General features: G+C 38.4%; 1 protein-coding gene across 1 annotated transcript in view; it reads left to right on the forward strand.

Annotated features, from left to right (window-relative positions):
• Positions 1-27,829, forward strand: part of LOC136857827 (splicing factor 1) — a 201,762-nt gene that overhangs the window by 42,517 nt on the left and 131,416 nt on the right. Inside the window, exon 2 of the mRNA XM_067136790.2 lies at positions 16,983-17,117. Coding sequence (XP_066992891.1) covers positions 16,983-17,117 — 135 coding nt within the window. The remainder of the gene's footprint in view (positions 1-16,982; positions 17,118-27,829) is intronic.

Below are 27,829 nucleotides of genomic sequence, written 5' to 3' on the forward strand. Positions count from 1 at the left end.
TAATCAGAGAGAAAAAATGGAAGGGCCACGAAGGGTGTGAAAACGAAAGACTCCCTAGGCCTCCATACGTAATACCATTGGGGTGAGGAAAGACCAAGAGTTGACCAAGGAAGGTCGGATAGGACAGATGAAAGTGACGAGCCTGGCACAAGTAAGTGGAAGCAATGGCAACACTCAGCTAAGGGCCCCGTGGTCGCCAACCCACGCTCCAAAGTTCAGAACCCTTGGGGCCCCTTTTAGTTGCCTCTTATGACAGGCAGGGGATACCGTGGGTGTTATTCTACTGCCCCTACCCACAGGGGGCCATAGCCTAAATAACCAAACAAATTCTCAACTACATTGAAAATTCAACATATGACCTTAGGCCTATGCGACTCAACTAAATTGAAAATTCAACATATGACCTTAGGCCTATGCGACTCAACTAAATATTAGGGAATACCATGGTTAACGATATCAGGTGATTTTTATTCAATTGAAATTACTGGTAAGAAGTAGCGTTATCTACTCATAACTATCAAAACCTGCATTAATTAATATTTCAAAATATGTGAATTTATTGTAGGAATACTATGTTGAGATAATCATTTAAATAAATAATTCTCCTCATCAGGATTCATTTCGATCTATTCCTGCCACACTATTGTATAAGTATCACGTCATGTCGTTATTTTTGTGTGATATGGATTCTCAATCAAAGAAATTTACTGCTTCATAAATACAATTGATCTGAGCTTGCATTAATGTTATCTACTTCAAAAAGTGACAAGGGACCGTTTGAAATGGTTTGGCCATGTCAAACGAATGGACGATGGAAGGACAGCAAAACAATGGCTACACACATTCGTGGCCGGAAAACGACCGGTAGGAAGACCTAGGAAGAGGTGGCTGGACCAAGTGAAAGAGGACATAGGAACAAGAGGAATCAGCTGGGATGTCGTCTTGAGAGAAGAGTGGTACATGGACAGACAGAAGTGGAGAGTGCTCGTAAACCACACCCGGGCAACTGGAGTGGAAAACTGATGATGATGATGATGATGATGATGACTTCAAATATTTCATTTACATTCATTATATCATCGTAGCAACATATTCTTTCAATTCCTTCATTATCATTATCATATAACGTCGTTTCATATCTCTATCTTCCCATTTCACAACATATCTCTTCCAATTATATCAAGTACTTATCTCATGTAACTTATACCAATACGTAAATAACTTTATTCTTAATTAAATAGATCAATGGATCACAAACTTCATATACAACATGTCTTCCATTTGCCTTCAGATCCATATTTAACCTCATTTCAATTATGATCTGCACATATAACCTGCACATACTAAAGGAATATCCTACCTTTCATCTAAAATCCATATACATCATGGCTTATTCTGATGTTTTTTTAATATCGTAGAAATAACACTGTCAAATATTTAAGTCACTTTCCCAAACCAAAGATGGTCTAATTTCTTATGAAGAATACCTATTTCCATCATATTATTGACAAATTATTAGGTCACTCACGAGAAACTAATGTAAGGTGATTCATTTCGAAGACACAGTCACCCTATCATCTATTCATCAAATGCAAGCAATCTACAATACATATTATCTAGCAATATTGAATTCTCTACGAAAGTTATCTTTTTCCTTTAGCCATCGGGATCATGTTGTTTCTGGTTCGCCATCAGCAACTGTGGTTAGTCTCCATGGTTCACCGATAGCCATTGAGACGTTGCCGGGAATGTCGCTCTCTGCTGTCATCATCTTAGCTGGATTGACCCTAGACAGTCTCCTTAGAGACTCGTGGCGGGCTTGTCTTGCACAATTAGAAGAATCAAATACATAGATGACATCAGTTGAAACATAATCATAGTCAAAGCCTTCTAACATTCATCATCGAGTTGTGTAACTCATTGCGTCGTGACAAGGCCGCACTAGATAGACAGGCCACAAGGCTCGGACCGTGACGTCACGCTAGTGGCTGGCGTTCAGCATGGCAGTGTAGGGCCCGCTCTCACTTTCACCATGATATTGTTCATTTATTCAACCTTAACGATAAAATTGAACACTACTTAAAATGTGGCTTCACTTAGGCTTGTATACTACACGAGTTTTATGCGGGGAGAAAACTGGAAGGGCAGTACATGTACATTTCTTTACGTAAAATTATGATGACATCTGTCACTTGTAACTCAACACGGTATCTTTAAAAGATTAGAACGCATAATACGTATACAAAAAGTTTTAATGTTACTAGGAAAATGCATGATGGCAATTCACAACAAAAGTCTGAAACCTTTCTTAAAAATTAAGCTGCAACTTAAAACTTACCTAAGAATTCCTAAGGTTTCAGTTTGTACATTTTTATTTTCCTGAGGATTTCTTCTTCTCAGCGATGAGTTTATCTACGGTAACTTTTCTATTGTTATTCAATAATATATTACAAAAGATGTATATACATCTGTCAACGAAATGTTTAAAACTATTTATTTAATCACAGCATGTTTAAACATTTTCGTTTTCCAGAACATTGTTGACAAGGGAAGTCAGAATTTTTCTCTGAGAATCCTCATGTAAAAACATTAGTATACAGGTTAACGTTTTGTAGCTCTAAAAGAGTCTGGTACAGCACCTTTTGGTAACAGGGCAGGAGCAAGCCAAGGCCGCACTAGATAGACTCAGACATTTTTTTGTCTGACTCAGAGTTGTCAAAGTCAGGATAAGTTTTCAGCTTGATTAAGCCAGTTATTTATTAAGATTTTAAATAAATGACCAGTATCAAACAATTTTTTGTGTGTGTGTTTCGTCAAATGGATTTTGAAAAGTGGTTTGTAAATTGCTTTTGCACAGCTTTTCAAACATTTTCCTGTTATTATTAGAAATTATGCATGCTACCTTATAAGCTATAGGACTATCTGTTAATACTTTAAAGACTTGCAAAGTTAGTTCTTTTAAGAAATGTCATATTAGGTTCTTACATGGAAACAAATCAACAACGTCTTTATTTTTTTAAAGACTGGATGACAACATAAAAGTTTGTGCAGTTGTAGCTAATGTAGTGTTATTTTCTCCGCTTTTACTACTAAAAGCAACTCCCTCTACCTTTCCTCCTAGCGGGCGATCTGGCCATGCGGTTAGGGGCGTGCGGCTGTGAACGTGCATCGGGAGATAGTGGGTTCGAATCCCACTGTCGGCAGCCCTGAAGAAGGTTTTCCGTAGTTTCCCCATTTCACACCAGGCAAATGCTGGGGCTGTACCTTAATTAAGGCCACGGCCGCTTCCCTGTTATGCCTCTCCTATCCCATCGTCGCCATAAGACCTATCTGTGTCGGTGCGACGTAAAGCCACTGGCAAAAACAAAAATAAAACCTTTCCTCCTTTATAGCTCAGCTCACGTTTTATGTAGACTCCATTCAACAAGTTACAAAATATTTCATGCTCCTTTAACAATTTTAGTTTCTTTTTTCAAGTAATTCCAATGTGAATCATCAATACCCGAATTTCCCGTGCCTAGTTTTGCAGTAAAAGACTGTGAATAACCAAGTGGGGCATTGTAAGAAACGTTGACTGTCTTATCTTCGTTTACGCCCCAGGAAATGCGAAAAATATTGAAGTGAACCATGTTATTAGAATACAGGAGTAAGATACTTTCTTTGCAAAGGCTATATTTAACTGTTCCTTAAAAAAAAAAAAAAATTATCAGTAATGATACACTCATTAACTTCACTTTCAATTTCGATTATTTTGTGTACAGATTCTATTTTGTCGTGGACAGTCACTTTTGAGTTACGAGCAGGTCTAAACTGGAAGTTATAAATACTTTTCTAATTTGACCATTTTAATATCTTGCCCCCATCACCTAATGCACGTATATCAGGGTTATAACTCATGAAAATATCATGATAATGGATTTAAAATCAAGAGCCTCGTTTAATGTTAAGGAAGTACCAATTTTCGGAATATTTTCCTCAGTCACATACATTTTGAAAATACAGACTTTGGCTGTTAAAGTTGACGGAAACTTTGTCCAAATCTAATTTGCGTTTAATACTGAAATTACCCTGAACGTCGTCGAAGTCCTTGATCCTGTCATATTCTTCCTCAGCTTTCTTTCTTTCCTTCCTCTTCCCGTTTTTCAATTTCTTCTTGTCTTTGAATAGGATTTTTGCTCGTTGTTGGAAGATTTTTTATACCGATAGGCAGGCACATTTTAAAACTTAGGAATAGCATCGTTTGAGAGTTTTAAATGGTTAGGTTTTACAGTTAAAAGAGACTCATCAGGTCTTTTAATGGAATCGTCCCTGATTACGAAACTTCGTCGAAGTGTTTTATGCACACAACTGAGCTTGCTGAAGGGATGAATTCGGTTCGATGGATAGCTATGATCCACTTTTGTTTCCGAAACACGCCAGTAGGAAATTTAAACACTGAAATATTAGGCTGTTATGAACTGTAGTTTATTCTACAACCAGGTATACAACACGACGTGGCCATAATTCACAATGTTCACACACGTTTAAATCATTCAACACCATCGATAGCCTCACTGCTGCGAAGTTCAGATCAGCTTATAAGTCACTGGCGAAAAGTGAAGCGGCTGGCGACTAGTGTGACGTAGCGCCCGAAGTGGAGGGGGAGCCTTATGGCCTGTATATCTAGTTGGCCTTGGTCGTGATCCCATTTGACTTCATACAATATTCTTGATTAAGCAGCGCCAACTTCGATGATGTTCAGTTTCTCTTAAAGCCTGCTGAAGAGTCAGACCGGTGTGATATGCAGAACTTTATCAATCCACCTGCTCGATGTCCTTCCTCGTGGTCTTCTGCCGACAACGTTACATTCCATGATACACTTATCCAGATTTTCGGTATCCCGTCTTCCAGTATGTTTGAAGAATTGGAAGATTCTCCTTTTGACACGAGAGGAGAGACGTTTGGAGATATTCAGTACTTGAATAATAGATGCATTAGTTCTTCTTTCTTCCCAAGGTACACGGAGCATCCTTCTCCAACACCACATCTGAAAGGCGTCGATACAGTACTTACCTCTTGCCTTGAGGGTCCAAGTCTCGGAACCATAAAGGAAGACAGAGAAGACAAGAGAATCAACTAGTCTAATCTTTGTACTGTTTGTGATTGCTCTGCTCTGCCATATTTTTGTGAGTTTGCTCATGGCAACACACCCTAAGGTGATACGTCTCCTAATCTCTTTGTCAGAACTCCCAGTATCACAGATGGTCGACCCAAGATATATAAAGTCATTCCATTTCCAGTTCCCTTAATCGACCTTTCAGCTGGATCTGTGCCGCACTGTCAATTATCATTAGTTTGGACTTCCTCAGATTGATCTCTAGCCCATATTCTAAACTTGTATCTTTTATCCTGGCTAGTAATTCTGCAAGTTCATCTTCACTGCTGGCGAGGTGAGTGGTGTCATCAGCAAAGCACAGGTTACTGATTTTTCGTCCACCAATTGATATGCCTCCAGTCCAGTTATTGAGGGCTTTCTTCATCACATATTCAGCATAGATGTTATATAGAATAGGTGATAATCTGCAGCCTTGTCGGACACCCTGTGAAATACTGAAAAATTCTGAAATGTCGCCATCTACTTTTAGTATGTCATTAATAGTCAAGCTTAATATAGGCTTTTCTTCTTAAATTAGGCAGACCTCCAAATTGTCTACTGTAGCCTTAATTTCTTATATTCACTACAGTTGCTAAATGAATTGATCTTTATAACTGTTGCGTTAGATTGAATATCTCTTCTGAGCCAAGGCCTAGTCTTCGCCCTCTTCTTAGCATTTGGCTTATTCAACTTTTGCTGTATCTTACGTATTTGACGCAAATATTTTATTAATAACGTTGCATTTATATGTAGTTATCTGATATAAATGTATCTTACATTCTTCTTTCTTTACTTCTATATAATTCTCAATGTTATATGGCGTTGCTTGCTTCTTGATTGATTGCGTCTGCTTTCTAGAAGTGTCTGTTCATTTGTAAATTTTTATATAGTGTAAAGGTTAACAATTCAAACTCTATTTTATCATATGCACTGCCATCATGATCGTGACAGTTTCATCTTTGCGCAATACTGTATACCTTTGGCATTTTATAACTTTATGCGTTATATTTCATTTCATTGCCAGTAATCGCGTGCAAATTAACTCTACCAAATTACTCCTAGAAGAATGAAATGGCACAATATATCATATATCATTTGGGATATCCATGAGCAGTAACAACATTTCCTTTAATGCTCTCCTAACCATAATATTGACATCATTTATAAATTAGACTGGACTTTCATGTTGTACTGTGTGAAATTTGTGTACTAAACAAGGATGGATTGTGAAGTGTTCATAATTATAAATTTTTGTTCGGACTGCAAAAGCGGTGAAGAAATGAGAATCTCTGGAGTGGTTTTTAGCTTATTTAGGACCTTGACAGACTGGAAAGTAGTTTCATTAGAGAAATTTAACACCCAGATACTTAATAGATTCTCCCATCTTCAGACACTATCTGTTTTTCATCTGCAGTGAATAGTTTTTCTTCTGGTAGGTGACAATGTTTGATGCATATTCCTTTATAATTTCCAATATTGATGTTAAGTCATATTTCTTGTAATTGATGTATGGTGGCATGAGCAAGTAATAAAGCTGACTCAAGATCTTTTCCGATAATAACTATGTCATTGGCGAAACTTAATACTGTTAGAGCTTCGTGATCTGGACTCTGTTGAAAGCCATGTTATGTAGATATCTGTGTTTGCCGAGATCGTCCAGAATATGATTACAAGATTACACAGGTTTGGTGACTGGAGAACCTTGCATAACTGTTATTTTGTTTTGTTTCCCTGCATCTGAATTTGTGTGATATTTCCTGTTTGATGATTCATGATTAATTTTGTGAGTTTGGTTGGTATTTGGCGTCACGGAGAAGAGTACGGTATAGCAGTATTGACATACATGCTGGTGGAGTTATTAAATCATCATTGATTGGGGTTTAAGACAACAAGTTCACGAAGATACCTGTCAAGGACCTGCCCAATTATTCTTATCACTGAGGAGATTGTGGTAGATCTCCAGTTCTTAATACTGAGTGTATCTCCACCTTCGTGGATTAGAACAGTCCTGGCCTTTTTGTAAAATGGAAGGTACAACTCCAGTTTTCAGCATATGTATAGCAGCAATGTGAGAGATTATGTTGACTGCAATACTGTCTCTGGAAACTCTTGATGATGATGTGGTCTGGACCGGGTGATGTGTCCAAGGCTATGTGATAAACAGCAAAGGTGATTTCACATGGGCTTACAGTGTCATTCAGTAAAATGTTGACTTGTTCCCCATCAGTGTTACTCTTAAGAGTTGGGTATTCAGATCCAGTCATGTCATTAGAATGCCCAAGAATTTCAGAGAATGATGGAATATTTCATCCAGAGGAATTTTACAATTTTCAGCAAAAAGGGATCCAATGGCCTTTCTGCACCGATTGTAAAAGTGGTACTGGGTAAGCTGATATTTGTATCTTTCGTGGCTTTTTATTCAGTCTTCTTTTGTTGCCTATTTGGGATTAGTTGTATTTCCCCTGGTTGTCCAAGGTTTGTTATTTTTCCTGTATTGGTAGTACCAGGTGTCCACAATTTAAGTTATGGTATTCAGCATGGTACAGCACGGGCTGTATTGATCGTAAGAGTCCGAAATTTTGTAGATATGTTAGCTAAGCAATGCTCTCGCGAATTATGCCACAAACATTATTAGTACAAAGTTTTGCCACCAGGCGAAAATATAGCGCTGTAAGCAGTCAGAACGTGCAATATTCCGTAACTCTGACGTCAAAATGTTCTTTCGGTGGAATTGTGTTGTGTCAGTTCCTTAGTTGTTGCTTGGTGATGCATGTTGATTCCTTTTGTGAAATGAGTCTTCGTTGTAACGTAAGAACTTTTCTGTGTGAAACGTAATGCCTATTGGGAAGAAGGACCATGCAGTACTAGCAATAGCAATGCTACATTGCAGGAATATCGCCGACAGAAACAGCAGAGAGGAGGTCGCATGGCAAGTAATGGGCTGAAGAAAATGATTAAGAAATTTGAGGAAACAAGTGAATTAGGTGTCGCACCAGGGAGAGGACGGCGGCCCATCCTATAGATGTTGTTGATGAAGTAGCTGTAGCAGACCATGCAGCACATTCTCCCCATTCTGTAATCAATGCTCAAGCTGTGTCACATGAATTGCTGGTACCCCGATCAACAGTTCACAAGATTATGCGGCGCATTTTACACAGGTATACGTACAAACTTCATACTGTTCACAAATTAAAACCCCAGTATGTTGCACAACACTGTGACTTTGCCTTTCGGTTTCTGGCGTTCATGGAAGTGGACAACATATGGCCGGGGGTATTATGTGGATTGACAAGGCGCATTTTACTTTGGAGCGTGTAGTGAATGCAAAGAATTGTTGTGTATGGGGTTAGACTCTTCCAAACATTGTGCAGGAACAATCATTGCATTCGGTCTACGTGATTGTTTGGTGTGATTTTACAAGCTCCGTCATTCTCGGTCCATTTTTCTTTGAGGAGATGACCCCTCGTGAGCCTGTTAGGTGTGTAGTGACATCTGCACTATATAGGGACCACCTTGTAAAACATGCAATTCCAGCTTTGCAGGAATGCAACTCTGACCACACCGTTATTTTCATGCAAGATGGGGTAATACCACATATTGCTCGCCAGGTGAAATAATTGCTTCGAGAAATCTTGTGTAGCAACTGCATTATCTCTTAGGTATTTTCAATATGTGTGGCTTTTGAGGTCCCCTGACCTAAAACCATGTGACCTCTGGTTGTGGGGATATTTGTAAGATCGTGTTTATCAGGGACATGTCCAGTTTCTGCCTGATCTAAAGGCTAGCATACGACGACATGTCGCTCTGATTTCACCCGCTATGCTGCGGGCAACTGTTGACCATGCTGGGTTATGGATCCAGTGTGTTGCTAAGTTTGGAAGCCATATTGACCAGTGTTTTTAACCATAAATGCTAATAAACCTCCCAGAACCACCGTTATCATGTGTTTGATCTTTTCTGCCTTTTTTTCTGTGGCCCCTACCATTGCTTACAGCCCGATATTTTTTACCTGGTGGCAAAACTTGGAACTAATGATTTTAAGGCATAATTCGTGAGAGCGTTGCTTAGTTAGCGTATCTACAAAATTTCAGATTCCTGTGATCATTACAGCCTGTACTGCGTTGAATACCATAACTTCAGTTGGACACCCGGTATTTCAGTGATGGATGTTTTGGACCAGGAGCAAGTCAGTCGCTGAAGCTAAGAACTCTCACCAAATGTTATTTTCATTGTTAAACGGCTAGTCTGTTAAATTATTTTAAAACTTGCTTCGCTACTGCATCATTTTCTGCTTAAATTCATGTGTTAAAGAGTTGATGATACCTATAGTTTCCATGTTAGCATAAGGGTTACCTTCTTGAGCGATTGTTTCGACATTTTGAGAGGGATCAACCCTCTGTCAATTCCTAGAAACTAAAATTTAACAGTGAATTTCAGGATGAGCTCTTCTGATGTGTATTTTGTCCCCACGGGAATTGGAATAATGACAACTGCAGTTTGGGTACTGAAAATTTATATTGTCATATGCCCGATAGGAGGAATTCGCAATATGGCTAGCTGGTAAACTGGAATGAAGAATTTGAGATGCCTGAGGAATTTCTAAATTAAAGTTGCAATTGTTTATTATCTACAAATGACGAGTCCTGAGATAGGGATTCATGAGTTCTTGCTGTGTGGTGTATTTTAATGCCCCTCTTGTAAATTTTGTGACATGCCTTGCATTCAATAAAGGTAGGTACAGTACCTGAAGTGGTTGAAACTTCCTGAGAATTGACCGTGCTCTTGTGTGGTTTTTTCTCTCCAATAATGTTGTTTATGAATGATAGGTCTTAGAGAGTCAGATAAAGGTGAACAGCTGATATAAAGAGTCCGTTATCTCTGAAAATTAAGCAAGGTCAAATTAGGCACTTTGTTGTCCGAACTAGTGAAAAACTAAAAGACTTATTTAAACACTGAAAATTCAGTCATACTACAAACAGTTCCTCCCGCTCCATTAATCGTTCACACTTCACCCCAGGAAGGACAATCATTAATACTGCTTTGCCACTGTTTGAAAAAATTATCTTACATTAAAAAACTGGCTAATACTTTGAAGATTTGTGAAGAAAATAGGGACAAGTTTCAAGATTCCATTCAGAGAATGATTCTAGAATTAAATATTACTATGCTTATAGACGTCATTTTACATATAGGCAAGAGACTGCAACTCACAGTGTTTATATTCTTACACTTTTACTAGTAAGCCATACAGAGCTTACACATACGGTATATAGAATTGTGTGGATAATTTTAAGAAATAAGAATTTTTTGTGATATACTCCATAGACGTAGTAATATTTTATAATGTTTTAATTCTAGAATAATCCACTGAAGATGACTCAAATAGTTGAAACATGTTTGGGTACAGTAAAAACTTCATCTCAACAGATGAAAAATGTATAGAGTAGGAGGACGTAATAAATATATTATTGTAAAAGTTTAATCGTCAATACTGAATGAAGTTTATAACCTGTCATGGAAATGCCATCCAGGCAATTAAAACAGCTACGCTTTATTGTAACTTAAATGTGGCGAATGAATTTTGAGTATCTCTGAGAACATTCTGCCATTTAATTAATGTTTCATGTGCCTGTGATCCTTTATACAGTGCTTGAGTGGGAATAGACGAATTTAATGCATCAATCAGACAGTTTAAATGCTTGTGAAAATTTCCGTTTGTTTACTGTCTTCTAAACCCTGTGTTTTAATACCCCGATAGAATGCTATACCATTAGCGACTGATCTACTGAATAGTTGAAATGCCAGTCTTACATTCATTCGCTGAAACGAATCGGGATCCAAATGGGCAGAGGTCAGTTTGTAGCAAACTTTCAATCCAGAAAATTCAGGAGAAGAGTCACATTCGTAAACTTTTCTGTAGAATGAATAATCAACAATATTGCCATTATAATTAACCTGTCCTTTGTCATGAAAATGATTTCTTACACATTTAAATATATGTGGCGTGTCTGAAAATGCCCATAATTTTCTGTTGGAGTCAGCTGGATTGGAAATATAACACTTCAGATTCTTTGTTACCAGATATTCCTAAGCATTTCCACAACTTTTTATTCGACTGGCTACCATCCGATGTGAAACCAATTATTCGGACACCTATTTGCTCTAATTGTATGATGACTTGAATGAGAATGTTTGCAATTATATCACCAGGGGTGGCGTTCCGGCTAGCATATATTGCTATGGGTTGTGTCCAGTTATATAGAAAAGGAACAAACATAAAAACTAGAGCATGATTTGCCAACTGACCCTTGCTTTTATCTTCAGTAAATTTCCCCAAATCAACAAAACCATTCACTTGCAACGATTCCGAGTTAAAGCGAATTTCTTCTCGTAACTTCACCTCGTCAAATATCAACATCCCTAAGCGTTCATGTTCCTCCTTTCCATTAAAAAAATCTCCTATGGCAACGGTAGCATGCTCATTTATGCCGTACGAACATTTTAGGCCCTTCACCAAATTTCTCAAGCGGGATTCAGAAGGCAAAGGCAGCAAGTCGTCATTTAAACACTGCTGATAACCCTTGGGAGACCTTATTTTTAAAAGAAGTACGCCAAGAAGAAATTCATCACTATATCTCATTCCTTTTTTACATTTCGCTTGACATTTCTTTAACATTGTATCAACTATAATTTTCTGTTTTTTGCTGAGAGAACCGAATTGTTTTGACTCAGTGAAATTTCTCTTTGATTTTATATCAGACATGTCTTTTTCAAGCAAATGTATCTTAGCTTTAGCGACATTGAGTTGATTTTGCATTGTAATGAAATTACGTGTCTGATTCTTCAATCTCCTCTTTAATAGCTCAATTGTTTTCCTAGCATCTGCAACATTAGAGCTATCTTCAACTACTGAGCATACAGGTTGATCACTATCACTGATATTTACGATCTGTTCAGGGCTTTTATTAGAGAAATCTCTTCGTGTGGATTGCCTATTCGTTTCTTAACTGCCTTAAAAATATACTTGGGTAGATTAGGAAATATGTGAGGAAATACTACTGGTTTTAATTTCCAGTGCTGTCTTGGTAGCTCTACTCTTTCACCATTCACTGTAAATGAGTCTACTTTTACTAGAAAGTCATCGCAAAAATGAATGTCACAAACAAAACAGTTACGAGTTAATTTTCGGTCTTTTCTATGGATAGCCTTCTCCCATTTCAGTAAAACACCACTCTCTTTAGGGGGCCTAAAGAAATGCCTACCTGAAGACGAAACGGTCATATCCAGATCTGCAGCCAGGTACAAAACATGAGGGCATGTTGTGATAGTTTCCTCCCGCACTGATATACGTTGCCTTATAGCACAATAGCGACAAAGACCGAGGTATTTAAGACATAACACTTCTCACACAACTCAATCGTGAATACACTAATAATGCAAACTGTCGAAACATCTCTGACAGCGACAATAATGAGCAATAAAAATTACTACATCTGAAGGCAAATATAACGCGGGCTAATGGCCAAGGGTCTCTGTTGACATCGCAGTCACCTGTGCTGCCACCAAGCAGGTGTCCCACCAACCTCTTGAGCTCTCTTACGGGCGAACGGAGATGATGTCGCACTTCCTCTTCGATACGCTATGCTATTGGTAAACATGGATCTTGTGAATTAGCAAGTTTTATCAGCCACTACCTTCAAAACCTCGTTCATAAACGAGTGAAAACAGTGACAATTTTCAGTGACAATTGCCCAGGTCAAAATAAGAATTTGAATGTAGTCTTAACACATTTAACCTTTTCACTGCCTAGTTTTGATGGCCAGACGAACTCTGTGGGCCGGGGTTTTTTTTTTTTTTAAAGGAAGAAGCACTTTTACAGATAATTATTTTTATGATTGCTGTTAATGGAATGCATACTGTCCCCTTAGCCCCCCAGCCCAATATGGCGTCAGGGATGAAGTGAGATTATATTTTACAGCATATTTTTATGGCCGATGCCCTTCCTGATGCAAACCTCAGTTGAGAATGAATAGGATATGAATGATGGTGAATGAAACTGGATAAGGAAGTGGAAGGAATCGGCTGTGGCTTATGAATAGGAACTGCTCCGGTATTTGCTTGGGAGTTCAAAAGGAAAACCACAATAAAATCCATTCTCAGGACAGCCGACGGTGGGGTTCGAACCCATTCGCCTGCCGAATGCAGAGCTTGGCTCCATAGCCGTAGCAAGTTAACACGCATGGCCACTCCGCTCAGTGATATTATTACTGAAATATAAAATTATTGATCGAAGAATGGGTATTATCAAAATCATAAACATATGGAGAAAAATTAATTTATCTGAGGTGGAGGTGACAATTCCGCATGAAATTTATCATTATTACTTTATCTCGCACTTTATTGTAGTTCACTATCGCCCTTATATATTCTCCATCTTCATTATCAAAATGTAGCTCTCCAGAATTACTATTTACGAGTAAACATTCAGTTCCTTCGTTAACAAGAGATAAATGTATACTTCAAGACGCCATGTTCGCAGGAAAGATGTTCCACTCCAACGAAGCTGAAATAACATCAGATTGTTTTCAAAACACGCGAAATGGAGTGGTGTATCTACCGTACAGAACTTCTTTGAACATTTTTCACAGAATTTCAAAGCATGACACTATATCCTAGTCCTTTATGAGATTGAAGTACACACTGCATAAAAACGTGTATATATACGGGTTTGGTAGACGAGGCACGGTGCTCAATAACGTTTGTATACGGGTTTGGCATTGAATGGGTTAATTTTGATGCATACGAACCAGTTTTAAACAATACGTCGTGTTTTCTTCATGTCAGGACATTCAATGATGGAGTGTGATAGGGACTTTGGTCACATCAAAGTGAAAATTATGCACTGTAAGGTGTTTTCTAAAGAACATTATTCACTTCATACAAAATACCAGACAAAGGAACATTTCAGGTCATTTCTGTTACCAGGGAAGTGATGAAAAAATTTCAGTTCCGTACTCTCCTTGGTAACAAACATCTAACAAGATCAGAATTTAAGGATGGTAGAATCTTTGAAGATTTCAAGAATTTCAAGACTGGTTTTGTTATACACCCCCTATACAATACTCATCTGCGAACTGACGTTCAGCTTCAGAAGGGGAAGAGTTCCAATTAAAGCCCAGAGAAGTTCAATCTTGGCTCCACTGGACTACCTACTAAGTATTCAAGTCCTCTGAAGCTCACACTGGCGAAAGAACGCGATCTGCAAGACCTGGTTTATTTTCCAGTGCCATATAAAACATCTTTACAGGAAGCAATCCAAAACAATGGAGATTATGAAACAGCTGAGATTGAAGAAGCGGCTGAGGAAGATGACAACATTGACTTTGATTGACAGTGATCTAATAAATGAATTTGTCATGCCACATTATTCAGTTTGTTAGAAATCACAAAAGGCATAAGAAACACTGCTTAGTTATTGTATATTAGTTTCTAAATTAATATTTTGTTCATGATTAACATGAGCCAATGTTCCCTAGTTCTCCAAATATATAGTAAATTGTGTTAAAAAGAAAACAGAAAAAACTTCCCATGATAGGTCTAACCATTACTGGAGGCAATCTATAGTTTTTAAATAATATCCTTATACAGTTTATATTACGTATAGGCCTATAGTTGAAGATTCTGCATTATTTCGTTATGTGTATATTAAATACTGCTTAGGAGTTTGTATTATACCTAATTCACCTTTGATATCCTTAACTTTGTTCACGTTTGGATGCAATTTTCCGAAAACCATAATTTTCAGATTTGCCCTTTCTCTTCTCAGCTCCTGATTTACATTTCTCTTATGTGGGTTTGTATTCATAGTTATGCTCTACTAGAACATGTTTTTATAATATTAAATAAAATGTACACACTTTTTATTGATATTTTTCAACATAGTCACCCTGCTTTTCAATGCACATGGTCCATAGTTTCACAAGCTTTCTGTTACCCTCTGCATAAAAGGATTTTGGTTGCGCAGCAAACCACATATGCACCGCTTCCTTCTCCCGTTGATCGGAGCTGAATTGACGGCCTCTTTAGAGTCTTGTTAAGTGGACCAAACCGATGGTAATCCGACGGGGCGAGATCGGGACTGTATGCAGGATGCTCCAACACTTCAAAAAGCAGCATCTGTAGAGTTTAAGCGGTGTGGGCAGCGGTATGTGGTCATGCATTGTCATGCAACAAAAGAACTGGCAATCGACCTATACGTTTGTTGCGAATTGCAGGTTTCAGCATGTTTACCAGCATATCACTCTTAACGTCCACTGTTTACTGTTTCCCCCCTTTGCTGGTAATGTTACAGGATTGGTCTTTGAGAGCCCCAAAACACCGTGAGCATCACTTTTCCTGCAGAAGGTTGAGACTTGAATTTCTTTTTTTTTTAAATCTGGGATGCTTCCATTCCATGTTCTTGACGTTTGCTCTCTGGTTCGAAGTGGTGAACCCATGTTTCATCTCCAGTGATGATCCGTTTCAGAAATGTTTCACCTTCGTTAGCATGATGGTCCAGTAGGTACTGACAGATTCTCACACGATTGCGCTTCTGCTCTTCAATGAGTTGTTTTGGAACCTATCTCAAGAGACTTTGTGAAAGTTAAGCTTGTTATTCATGATTTCATATCCAGAACCATGGCTAATGTGCATATGGTTTGCCACGTCATCAACAGTCACTCGTCTGTTGTTCAGGATCATATCACACACTTGTTCAATTTTGGCATCAGTTACGGCTGCAGATGGACGCCCGGATCTGTTCTCATCTTTCACGATTGTGCGACCCCTTTTGAACGGTTGAGTCCACTGGTAAACACTTCGCTGTGGCGAAACATTGTGCTGAAAGTCTTCTATGAATTTCCGCTCTTGGTACACCCTCAGACCACAAAAAACTGATTACGGAACACTGTTCTTCCTTGGTGCAAATGGAGTGTGGCGCAGCCATTTTCATGTCGCAACAGTGCAAGCTGTACTGGTCCAGTAACGCTGAAACCTACCACAGATGTAGATAACAATGCCATCTAGTGGCTGGTTAGCACACAATGCCATAGAGCCAACCTAAAGACAATTAGAGCAAAATTGTAGATACTTACTGACTTGGCTACGTATCTGTGACAGGGATTGTCACTTGCCCGGTTGCCTTCATTGTGAGGCTATCTCCCACCAAGCACTTTGCCGTAATGCAACCAGCGCTCGCCCGGTACCGAGTCATTCAGTATAAAAATTTGTACTTACCCAGTTTCTATTCTCTTTCTGCATCTTTTATGATCATTTAATGAACCTGTCCTTTTGAACTTTTTAGCTGGATTTTTTATTGTATTAACGCTGGGCACGAGTCTGTTTAGAAATTTCTTATGGAATTTGTCGCGTTTTTGCACAAGATTTCCTGTATTTTGTGAAGGTGCGCGCACACACACTGAAAATGGCATTGGAACAACAAACTGAGCATTAAACATGTAAACAATCTACTAAATTGAACTTTATGCTGATAAAAGCTTTCAGCAAACTGCCAACTTGTGGCGCCGAAAAGTGCATTACGGCAAAGTGCCTGGCGGGAGTCAAGCTCACAGCGCTGGTGACCAAGTGAGTGACAATCTCCGTCATAGATAAAACAATGTCCCTGTATATGTAACGTTTGATTCTAGTCAAATGTTTTGTATACATGACAAATAAGAAATAATACATCTAAACTTCACCCTCATGTACCATCTAAAGTGAAGTAAAATCATCTAAAGTGAAGTAAAATCTACTGGAATTTGTCTCTTCATCACAAGTAAATTTGTAAACATATTGATTTTCCTTGTTCCAGCTGAAAAGGAAGAGAGGAGACAGAAAAGGAAGAAGTCACGATGGGGTGGGGATGAGAAAGAAAAGACTTTTATTCCTGGCATGCCAACTGTCTTGCCAACTAACCTTAGTAAGGAACAAGAGGAGGCATATTTAGGTGAGAGCATTATAAGTATTTGACTACCAGTCACTTCCTCTTTATTATGCTTATAACCTTTACAGGTACCTCATGGATAAGAAGAGTAAAGTTATGTTTGTTTTTTTTTTTTTTTTTCCAGTGAATTTGTTATTTTTATTGCATTGTGTTTATGGGGAACTGCTCTAGGTTAGTATCCTATGTTCTGTTTCATTGGTACTTCTGTTTGAATTGTTTCCATTGGAAGTTGAGACAAGTTTTCAACCTCTTTCTTTGCCTTGTTTGCTTTAAAAAAATAAATAATTGTAGTGCTTGAATGAATGTGATATTTCACCTACAATGTAGGGATGGTACCACATAGTAGTCCAAAATTGAAAGGGACTTGCATCCTACTAGGATTCAGGTCTTTTTAATGTGAATGAACCTGTTCCATCTTGACTCATATTTAGCAAGTTTATAATTTTTTACATTCTTTCTCGTTGCATGGAATATCACAGAGAATTTGTGTCCAAGAAAACATAATACTATAAAAAAATCAGGAGTGAAGGTTGAAGCACAGGAAATCCAGTTCTCATCAGACTCCCTTTTTCTGTTACGACAGACTGTTTTATACTAGTTTTTGTTTTGGGACCTTACATCCTTCCTTTTCTTATTACGTTGTTCTTCCTGAAGATTTTTAAAAACTTGTATTTGTTACATTGCTGCAGTTATTTCAGCAGGAATCGTAAAGTTTGTGAAGTTCGTCTGTGATTGGTAAGTACATACCACAGATATACAGAACAGGGATTATTTGTGAAATTTTATTATTAGTCATCCTTTCTGTTCTGTTTTTCAGATTTTCAATTACTTGAAACATAAAACTTCTCGTACTGTGAATGATTATTTTTTGGTAAATTATTTGTTGATCAGTAGGCCTATACAAGTTGCAGTCCTTGGATTTTTGTTAATTTATTCATTCAAATCATTCGTTTCTCTCTTCGCCTTCTTCCACAGTGTTCATGTTGAAATTTCAGAACTTCTTCATTTCCTTGCTATTTTCTTTTTTGTTTGTTAATTTTGGTTAATTCTTTATACTACAATCTTTGACATTGTTTTTTTCAAATTATTGTTATAGTTTTGTAGGTACTGGTGATTTCACTTGTAGAAAAATATATCTTTCTGTTAGTTTTGTCTTGGTTAATGCAGAACCTTTGTTTCCATGTAGAAAATTTACACTACATATTTTTTCTTTCCAGGTAGACATTGATAGTTATACTATTAATATTAAGGATAGATATTTGTGTCGAGTATATTAAAAGAGAGTTCTAATTATTATTATTATTATTATTATTATTATTATTATTATTATTATTATTATTATCCTTGTGTCCAATGCTGTAAGGATTTCAAGAGATACAGTTCACTTTTAGAATCTCATTTGTCGTGTGTTAAGTTTTTCAAATTGCAAAAACATTTAAACATTTTGTTTCTCTAGCAGTGTTAAATTTCGAATCTGTTTTCAGACATGACAGTGTTACTTCAGACATGAGACTCCAACTTCAGATGTAGTTTATTGGAGCAGTAAGGAGGAATCAATAGAGTAACATGAAGTGTGATTGGGTGGGAGGATGTTGGATGTCCTGCTCTTAGAGGTTATTTCCCATTTTCCTTTCTTGCATTTTTGGTTGCCAAGTCATTGTCAGAACCCATTATATATTGTGTAGAATTGTATTCTTCAAACTCTAGCTTTGGAATGATTTGGATTGGAAATAAGGTAAAACTCGTCCTGAAAAAGGAAACTTCATATCAAGTATTTTCTAGATAAGTAATGCCGTGTTCAAGTACATAAGAGCTAAAGTGTTAAGTCCAGTGGTGAAGTGAAAAGTTTCACAATCATGGTAATGAAAGTGGAGTCCACGAAAGGAGCAATACACAGCAAACTCTTGTATCCATAATCTTTTCATGTTAGGATGTGAGGAAAAGTGGAGATTTAAACGGAAATGTTGGGGAAAACAGGAGGGGAAGAGCAAGTTATTGTTATTTGCATAGTTTGCATAGGTCCTAGTTATCTCTTTCATATCATCTGATAAGGGACCTCACTAGTGCGAGATTGAAGGTGCAATGTCTAGAAAGGGGCATTTGAAAGTGTTCTAGTAACAATTGAGACAGAAACAATATTAGGTGCTAATACTGCACCATCTGCATAGGAGGGCGACAGCAAGCGAGTGTCAGAACAGTGCAGAGATCAACCTTCTTTGAAATGTTTTGTTACATTTCACAAAATGGACTTCGACGTTCACGTTTACAAACCTGTAAACTTACACCATGAAAAATGGCACACCACAGTGATCACAAATGTTTGTGCCAGGAAGATAAAGGGCGAATGCCTTGGGAGTTATAAATCGTACAGGACAATCAGCTAGGTATCCACTCTTACAGAATGCATAGATAATCATATTGATATAATGTGCTAACTAGAACTGATGGAAAGTGATGGATGGCATGAAACTGAATGCGAACTAGTCTGTCATGCAGTTTATTGTGAAACTGGCTAGCTGCAGATGGTGTGATAGTGTGTTTTGTAGGCACGAAAAGAACAGACATCCAGAGAGTGAATTTGTCCTGTGGTTCTAGGTGGGGTGAATTAAAATGTCATACACTTTTCAGGAGGGATGGTTTTCTTTAACACTGATTTTTATAGGCAGACCAGGATTAAAGCAACAGCAAGTTATTTTCACCAGTTTTGGGCTGAAAGCAGTGTTCATACCATATCTGTAGTTCTGGTAAGCCCATTTTTCCACTCTTACTTGCTGTGACATAAAACATTCACTATTGCCCTTGCTAGGTCCCTGACATGCGACAATCGTTGGGGGCAGGCAACCACCAACTTCCCGCAGCACAATAAATAACTTCCCAGCCAATTTGCCATCCAGGCTAACAGTAGGCATAATTGTAGTATACGAATGCATTAAGGTATTGATGTTTGTTTCTTGTGCTGTAACTCTCTTGGTACCTCTGCCACGATGCCTTTCGTATACATTTCCTTGTTAAATCCAGATTGGTTGGTGTTGAAAACTGAATTCCGCATTAAACGATGGGATAAGGTCGTTTACCTCATCTACAAATGCTCGAGCGGATGCTGCAGTTTGCCATGCATTGTCAAGTTGCCACTTTGTTTGGGATCTCATTACTTTGCGTCGTCCAATGCTGTAGCTCTGTTTGAAACTTTGCAACAGTCCACTACAACCCTTGAAGTCACTGTAACCTATGTCCAGTGCAATTCGATGCCCATAACGTAGCGGGTCATGATCATGCCCATCTTGTAACTTCTCTCGAGCGTCCTTGAATGGCACAAACAACAGTCTGTCAGGTTCGCCTTGTCCTCCCTTGAAATACCATAGTTTTTCTTAACACACACCAGGCTCATATTGCTGCAGACTACTCGAAATATGTTGGTAATTGTTTTCCATTACATTGTTGCGGATGGTTATTCATGTTCGTAATTATGTCTTCTAACTATTTGCTGGACGATTGTTCTTTACTGTTCTTCACTGGAGTCGAGAGTTGTGGCTCTGGCATGGACAATCAACTGCATGTCTGGAGATCTGTTTTTATTTCACTTTTACCTGTATCGTCATCAGTGCAATCCGCGTGTGCATTGTCCACATGGTTAAGAGTATACAATACTACACATTTCTCTGACTCTTCATGCAAAAACGCTAATACAGGGTCTCTTATAAACCCACACCGAGCGCGCCTCGTTTGTACTCTGTGCTACAACAGCTGCCACAGCCCAACTTACGCCGTGTGCGACCGCCATGCTTTAAGCGTGTATACAATCTGATATGAAAGTTTACCTTACAATAGATGCTGGAAGTGTCAGCCTTCATAATGTAAGACTTAATGAACACCATTAGGATTTTCTGCACACAGTAGCAAGAGTTATGGCTCTTCACACAACCATTAAGATGAAACCAGGCCTCATCCGAAAAGAACACAAGCTGTGGGTAGAATAAACTATCATTCAATGATGCAAGATACCACTCAAAATATTTCGCACTTGTGGCTGGATCATCAGGTTTTAAACAGTTGGGCTCGTGTAAACCTGTATGGTTTGATGTGTAACAGCTTTATAGCTCTGTGTGCAGAAGAATCAAAACCCCTACTTCTGCTAATTTTGTGAGTGATTTATTCGGTAACCATTCAAGATTCGCACCAATGTCATCTAGCTTTTCCTCTGTTAAAATGTTTGTTTACGCGCATGTATTTTATTGAGCACTGAGCCAGTGGTTTCAAATTTATTTACAATTACGTGATTCTGTTCTCATGAAGGTGGCACTTCACCAGAAAATTGCTGAACTAATACATTGTGTACCCGTAGAGCCGACTTGTACTTAAAATAAATTTTACATACGAAAGTACAGTGGTACAAGGATAACTGTTTCACCATGCTAACAGCTGAGATTCAGACTGGTTATTGATGCTAGGCCGAACATGTGCATGCTCCTTACAAGGTCAAGAACTATGCACGCGCCTCTCGTACAGCTGCTTAGGTCTCGGAGAGTAGAAATACTGCTGGACTGTGGGGGTTTATAAGAATAACCCTGTATGTCATCTGCCACTGCCTTCTCATTCTGCGAAATTTCTTGCGTTCCTTACTGACGGAATGTCAATATCTGCAACTGTTTGCTTTGTTTATGGTTGCTATTGTACCAATTATGTCAATACTACTAGCAGTATAGTACGGTTGTGATGTATGTGTAAACTGCGCTGTTCAGCTAGGTCTCATAGCCTCGCGCTCCGTTCACTTTTGGATACCTACAGTTCCTCCCCCTTTTGCCATTAGCAGCCAATACTGTGCATGCCGGGTAGACAATAGATGGGGCTTTGAATGCATTCAGTACCATTGGCTGTTCGCGCCTTTGCACTTATGAGGGTCCCTTGTAAGTGCTACCAGAATACCAGTTAATGCTATAAATGTTGAAATTAAAATATATGTGGTAAGTCTACAGAGTGGAGGATTCATATGTCTGGACCACTGAACAGTGAGGTGTCGTATTACTTAACTGATAACACTGACCTGCGATGTTTTCATTGCCGCCATCCTGTATTGCTTTTTAGGATGACTTCTGCATCCTGAATCAGGATCCGATGTTAATTTTTCCCCATCACATCTCATTTTCTCAAAAATCCTATATTATGTTTATTTCATCACATTCACTAATGCACTTCTTACATTGTTAGGAAGAGTGTTGCTTTAATTTAGATTTCCATATTCTTTTATTAATTTATTTTATTAATTAGACATCCTCCAGCCATCTCATAGTCCTGTATTATCATGCTCAGAGCATAGAGCTGGCAACGCATGGTTTTGGCTGAGTGGCGTCATTATTTCGTTGTGCTTCGTCCGCAACAGTCTGAGTTGTGTTTTGCTTGCTAGTGAAAAGAGATTTTTGTCTTCATAAGTGTTCTATATGTGAGTGACGCACTGTGTTAATAATTTTACTGAACTTACATCTATCAACATGCCACGACGTGGCTGCAAGAACAATCCAGATACATTCTGCTATGTATGTGGAAGTTTCGTGCCGATGAGACAGCGGCACAATATAACAGAGTTTGTGAGAAAGGCTCACTATGCCTATTTGGGCTTGAAACTTTGAGACTAAGACAAGTTGTGGGGACCACATAAGGCTTGTAGTGTATAGAGCAGTTACGGCAATGGGTGAATGGTAAGTAAACTGCGTTGCCATTCGGTATTCCAGTGGTGTGGCAAGAACCCCCAGTCCACAGAAGTAACTGCTACTTCTGTTCTGTGAATGTATTTAACAGCAGCAACAAAGGTAACATTGTGTATCCAAGCAATATTCGATCTGCAATTTTACCCGTTCCTCATGGCCCTGATACACCAGTTCCACAGCGTCCAACACATTTACAGGATTGTCCCTCTTCTGAATCTGATGCAGAAATGGCGGGCACTAACTCTGACTGTGATTTCTCTCCTGAATGTGTTGAAAAAGAACAGAGACTGTTTGAGCAAAGTGCATTAAATGACTTCATTCGAGATCTTGGCTTTATAAAGGAATCTGCCGAGTTACTCGGGTCTAGACTTCATTAAAGGAATGTATTTGTACCAGGGACGATGTACTATTGGTACAGACATCGCAAACAAGAATTTACACCCTTCTTTTCTGAAGAGGGAGCCTTGGTTTACTGCAACAACTTTCCAGAGGTTATCTTAAAACTAGGAGCACCACAGTATGACCCTATTGACCGGAGAATTTTTATCGACGCCTCCAAGCGTAGTTTGAAGTGCGTCCTTCTTCACAATGAAAACAAACTTGCATCCATTCCCGTTGCTCATTCAGTTATTATGTGAGAAACATATGGAAATCTCAAAATGCTGTTGTATAAACTGAAGTACTAGGAACACAAATGGCAAGTGTGTGGTGATTTCAAAGTGATAGGTATTCTGTTAGGTTTACAAGGAGGTTACACAAAGCACCCCTGCCTTCTGTGTGAGTGGGACAGTCGAGCAAGGTTACATCACTGGACTCTAAAAGAATGACCACGTAGACAATGGATTGTAGGGTCGAAAAACATAAACAAGAAACTCTTGTTCACAAGAGCAAAATACTGTTACCTCTGCTTTATATCAAACTAGGGCTTATGAAGCAATTCGTTAAGGCCCTAAACAATGAAGGTGGATGCTTTCAGTACCTGTGACATCGATTCCCAGGTATCAGTAATTCCAAAATCAAGGAGGGTATTTTCACAGGTCCAGATATCAGAAAACTTCTCTCTGATGCTAATTTTGAAGACGTTATGTGCGCTGCAGAGTGATGAGCATGGATAGCATTCCGGAATGTGGTCAAAAAACCTTTTTGGAAACACAAAGGATTCAGACTACAAACAAATGGTGGATAGATTGTTTGTTTCTTTCCAAGATAGGCTGCAAGATGAGCTTGAAAGTGCACATGTTACATTCACATCTGGACTATTTCCCTGAGAACCTAGGAATGCTGAGCGAAGAGCAAGGAGAAAGATTCCATCAGGATCTACAGGAAATGGAATGCAGATAACAAGGGAAATGGAACAAAAACATGCTGGCAGATTACTGCTGGTTACTAAAGAGAGAAGGTACAACTATTCCACACACACAAAAAGCAAGGCGAAGACGTTTCTTATACTAAGGTAGGACACTTTAAAATTGAAAACATAGACTTACCATTCTCAGTACGTTATGAGGCTTAATGCGTGGTAAATTTTGGTCCATTTGGCTGTGTTTTTCTACAGATCTGTTAACACAATACACTACATATCTTAATATTATGTTCATAAGTATACCAGTGTAAGATAGGAGTGTTCAGGTGGGTGAAAATAAGAAGCGTTCTTACATGTGATAATAGTAATCTTGCATGTGCGCATGCTGCATATTTATCAAATTTTCATTTTGAATTTGCACAAAAACCTGATGTGATAGGGGAAAACTGACTTCAGTTCCGGATTCAGCATGCCCGAAATATAAAAGATCACTATGCAAACTTCATGCAGTAATCAGAAAGTTTGAATTCGCAGGTCAGTGAAATTGTACACTACATTTTTTTTTTTCATTTGCTAACTTTTTTCCTTGCTTGAAATGTGATCTAGTCATTTTACACCGGCTTTTCTTTAGTTGGAAGTACCCTATGAACTCCCAGCACATGCTTGTATTTAAGCTCCTATATTGTTTTTAAATATAATATTAAATATGATATGTGTAATATTTCTCTGTACTAAGACCAGTAGAAAAAGCAATTAATTAGGCTTCTATTTTTCCAAACTATTATAAAGTAAATTAAAGAAGGCCAGATATCTGAAACAGATAAGAGAAGCACATCCATATGATTTGTATGGAATAAAACATATGAAGTCTCTAGAACTTGCAGTACATGCTGTGGAAGTCATGTTGGTGTGTGTCATAATTAGTAGTGGTTTCAAAATGGCTAGAAGTGTAAAACCAAACCCCATGGCACTACAGCCCTTGTGAAGGGCCTTGGCCTACCAAGTGACCGCTGCTCAATCCGAAGGTCTGCAGATTACGAGGTGTCGTGTGGTCAGCACGACGAATCCTCTCGGCCGTTAGTCTTGGCTTTCTAGATCAGGGCCGCTATCTCAACGTCAGATTCCAATCACGTAGGCTGAGTGGATCTGGAACAAGCTCTCAGGTCCAGGTAAAAATCCCTGACCTGGCCGGGAATCGAACCTGGGTCTCAGGGTAAGAGGCAGGCACGCTACCCCTACACCATGGGGCCAGCGCTAGAAGTGTAAGAGAAATTTAAAAATGGAAACAGATGAGTGATGTGTACTAATTGGCGTGTAATAGTTAATTTTACAGAGCGAGTTGGCCATGCTTTTTGGGTCGCGCAGTGTGAGCTTGCATTTGGGAGATAGTGGGTTCGAACCCTAAAGTCGCCGGCACTGAAGATGGTTTTTTGTGGTTTCCCATTTTCATACCAGGCAGATGCTGGGGCTGTACCTTAAGGCCACGGCTGCTTCCTTCCCACTCCTAGATCTTTCCTATCCCATTGTCACCATAAGATCTATTTGTAGAGGCATGATTTTTTTGCCTTAACGAATAACGCGACAAAAATACTTTGAAGCGATTTTGCGATATCTTTACGAATCATTAGTTTCTGGTTAAGAAAATATGCATATTATGTTCGCGAATTAAAGCGATAAGGCCATTTTAAAGCAAAATTCAATTATTTCGCAATAAGTGCGTTATTACAGCAAAATCTGTAGTGAATAATGAATTTGACACTTAGTTCCAAGATTATGTATGAAAAGAAAAGGAAGAGCGAACAAAGATTCATCAACAGGAAAGAAATATGTTATCATTAATGTTCTGTAAAATCTCTTTAAGACCTGGCATCAAAGAAAAGGGGTTGGCTGCAGGCTTCTTGCCAAACAAAATATTTGCAATGTTGTTCTTGTGGTGACTGGTAATCCCACCCCAGCCTGTCTCCTCACGGCATTGTGCAATCCTGGAATCCCTAATGACGTCTACAAGCAGCACAATTGACTGGTGTATTTCGGCTTCACGGTCAGATAAAATTAAGAAAGTAATCCCAAACAGTAGCGAAGATGTGTCGCTCGACAAGTGTTACGGTGCACAGAAGAGCTAAACACTTTGCGAGTGAAGGTTTATACGTTTCGGAAAGCAATATTTTAATGTGTAAATTTTGTAATGGTCGTATCGAGTGGGAGAAAAAAAAAAAAGATAGTCTCAAAACATTGTTTTAAAAATAAGAAACATTCAGAACGTGAATTTAGCACTTCAACAGTGAAACGGAGATATGAAAAAGAAAGCTAAGAGTGAAAAAATAGAATTTATTCACGAAACAACAGTGATGCTACTCGAAGCCAACAACCCGCTGGAGAAGGTAGATGAACCTGCAGTCCGGAAATGGTTTCAAAAGTATGTACCAGTTATGTACAGTCTATCAATTAAACCTCCACAATCAACGATCAGTGATATTAAGACTAGATTTTCTAAGACCTCTTTCTGATAAAGATTTTTCTTCTTTCTATTAGTTAGGATCTGGAGACCTTCCCACAGCCAACCAACTAAGGAAACAATACGTCCCCCATTGCTCAAACGAAGTACTAGCAAGCATCAAACACTTGATCAAAACTCAAGATCCAGTATCTGAACAGGAAATATTTTTGTTAGAATGTGCGTTTCTAGATGCTGCGTACAGCAAAACATGTTCTCAAGCAATCCTGCACGTTTTGCATAATTTTGAAATTAACCATGAGAATGTAAAGTATGTGATAACTGATTCCGCCCTGTATATGTTAAAATGTTGTGAACTGCTTAAGGGAATTACGGGAGAACATTTAATTCACATCACTTGCTGGGCTTATAAATTCAGTTTCTTTGGTGATGTTCTGCGAAAGAATTTGAAAGAACTTAATGCCATTGTGTCAAAAACAAAGAACTGTTTTCATATGTCAAGAAAAATCAAACACATGTTTCGTTCATATCTAGATGAAAACTTCCCAGATTTATTTATTTCATTGTATCCCGAGCCTGTGTTGAGTAGATAGGGAAGTTGGTTTAAAGCTGCCTCTTACATACATGCAAATGTAGATACCCTCCACTCATTTTTCAAACAGTTGTCACTGAACCTGTACCAGTGGTAAACTGCTTGGCAGAAATGGAAGATGCCAGATTTTGCAACCTGGTAAAATCCCAAGCAGCATTTGTTTTTAAAATTGCAAGTTTATTGCAGACGTTGTTTTGGAATTAGAAGGGTTTAATTATCCATATTCTCACTTGCTTGTTTCGAAAATAACAGAACTGAAATATAGAATGAATGTAATTTATATTGGCCATGTTGGTGAACTAGTTAGTAAGATTATTGAAGGGTTTAGTGAATTGTTAAAAAGTGAAGAGACTCTTTACTCTTCCAAAATGTTAGTGTCTTAGTTGTAAAGAAAATTGAAAAGCACATGTCCCCAAGTGATGCCAACATTTTATTTGGACTTTTGAATGATTTGTTTCATCCAACTAATGTAATTCAATCGAATTATACAAATGTTTCGTCACTGAGTGAAAAAGTACAAAAATTGTCTGGCTTTAAAATGTTGAAGCAGTCTGATATTATTGCTGGGTACCTTGCTTTTAAAGATACTCTGCAAAAACAAATTGAAGAAAATCCCGGTCAACAAGTTGAAATAATTCATTCACTGCTAGCATTAAAATTAAT

Source organism: Anabrus simplex, chromosome 1 (assembly GCF_040414725.1).
Source record: "Anabrus simplex isolate iqAnaSimp1 chromosome 1, ASM4041472v1, whole genome shotgun sequence".
Lineage (NCBI taxonomy): Eukaryota > Metazoa > Arthropoda > Insecta > Orthoptera > Tettigoniidae > Anabrus > Anabrus simplex.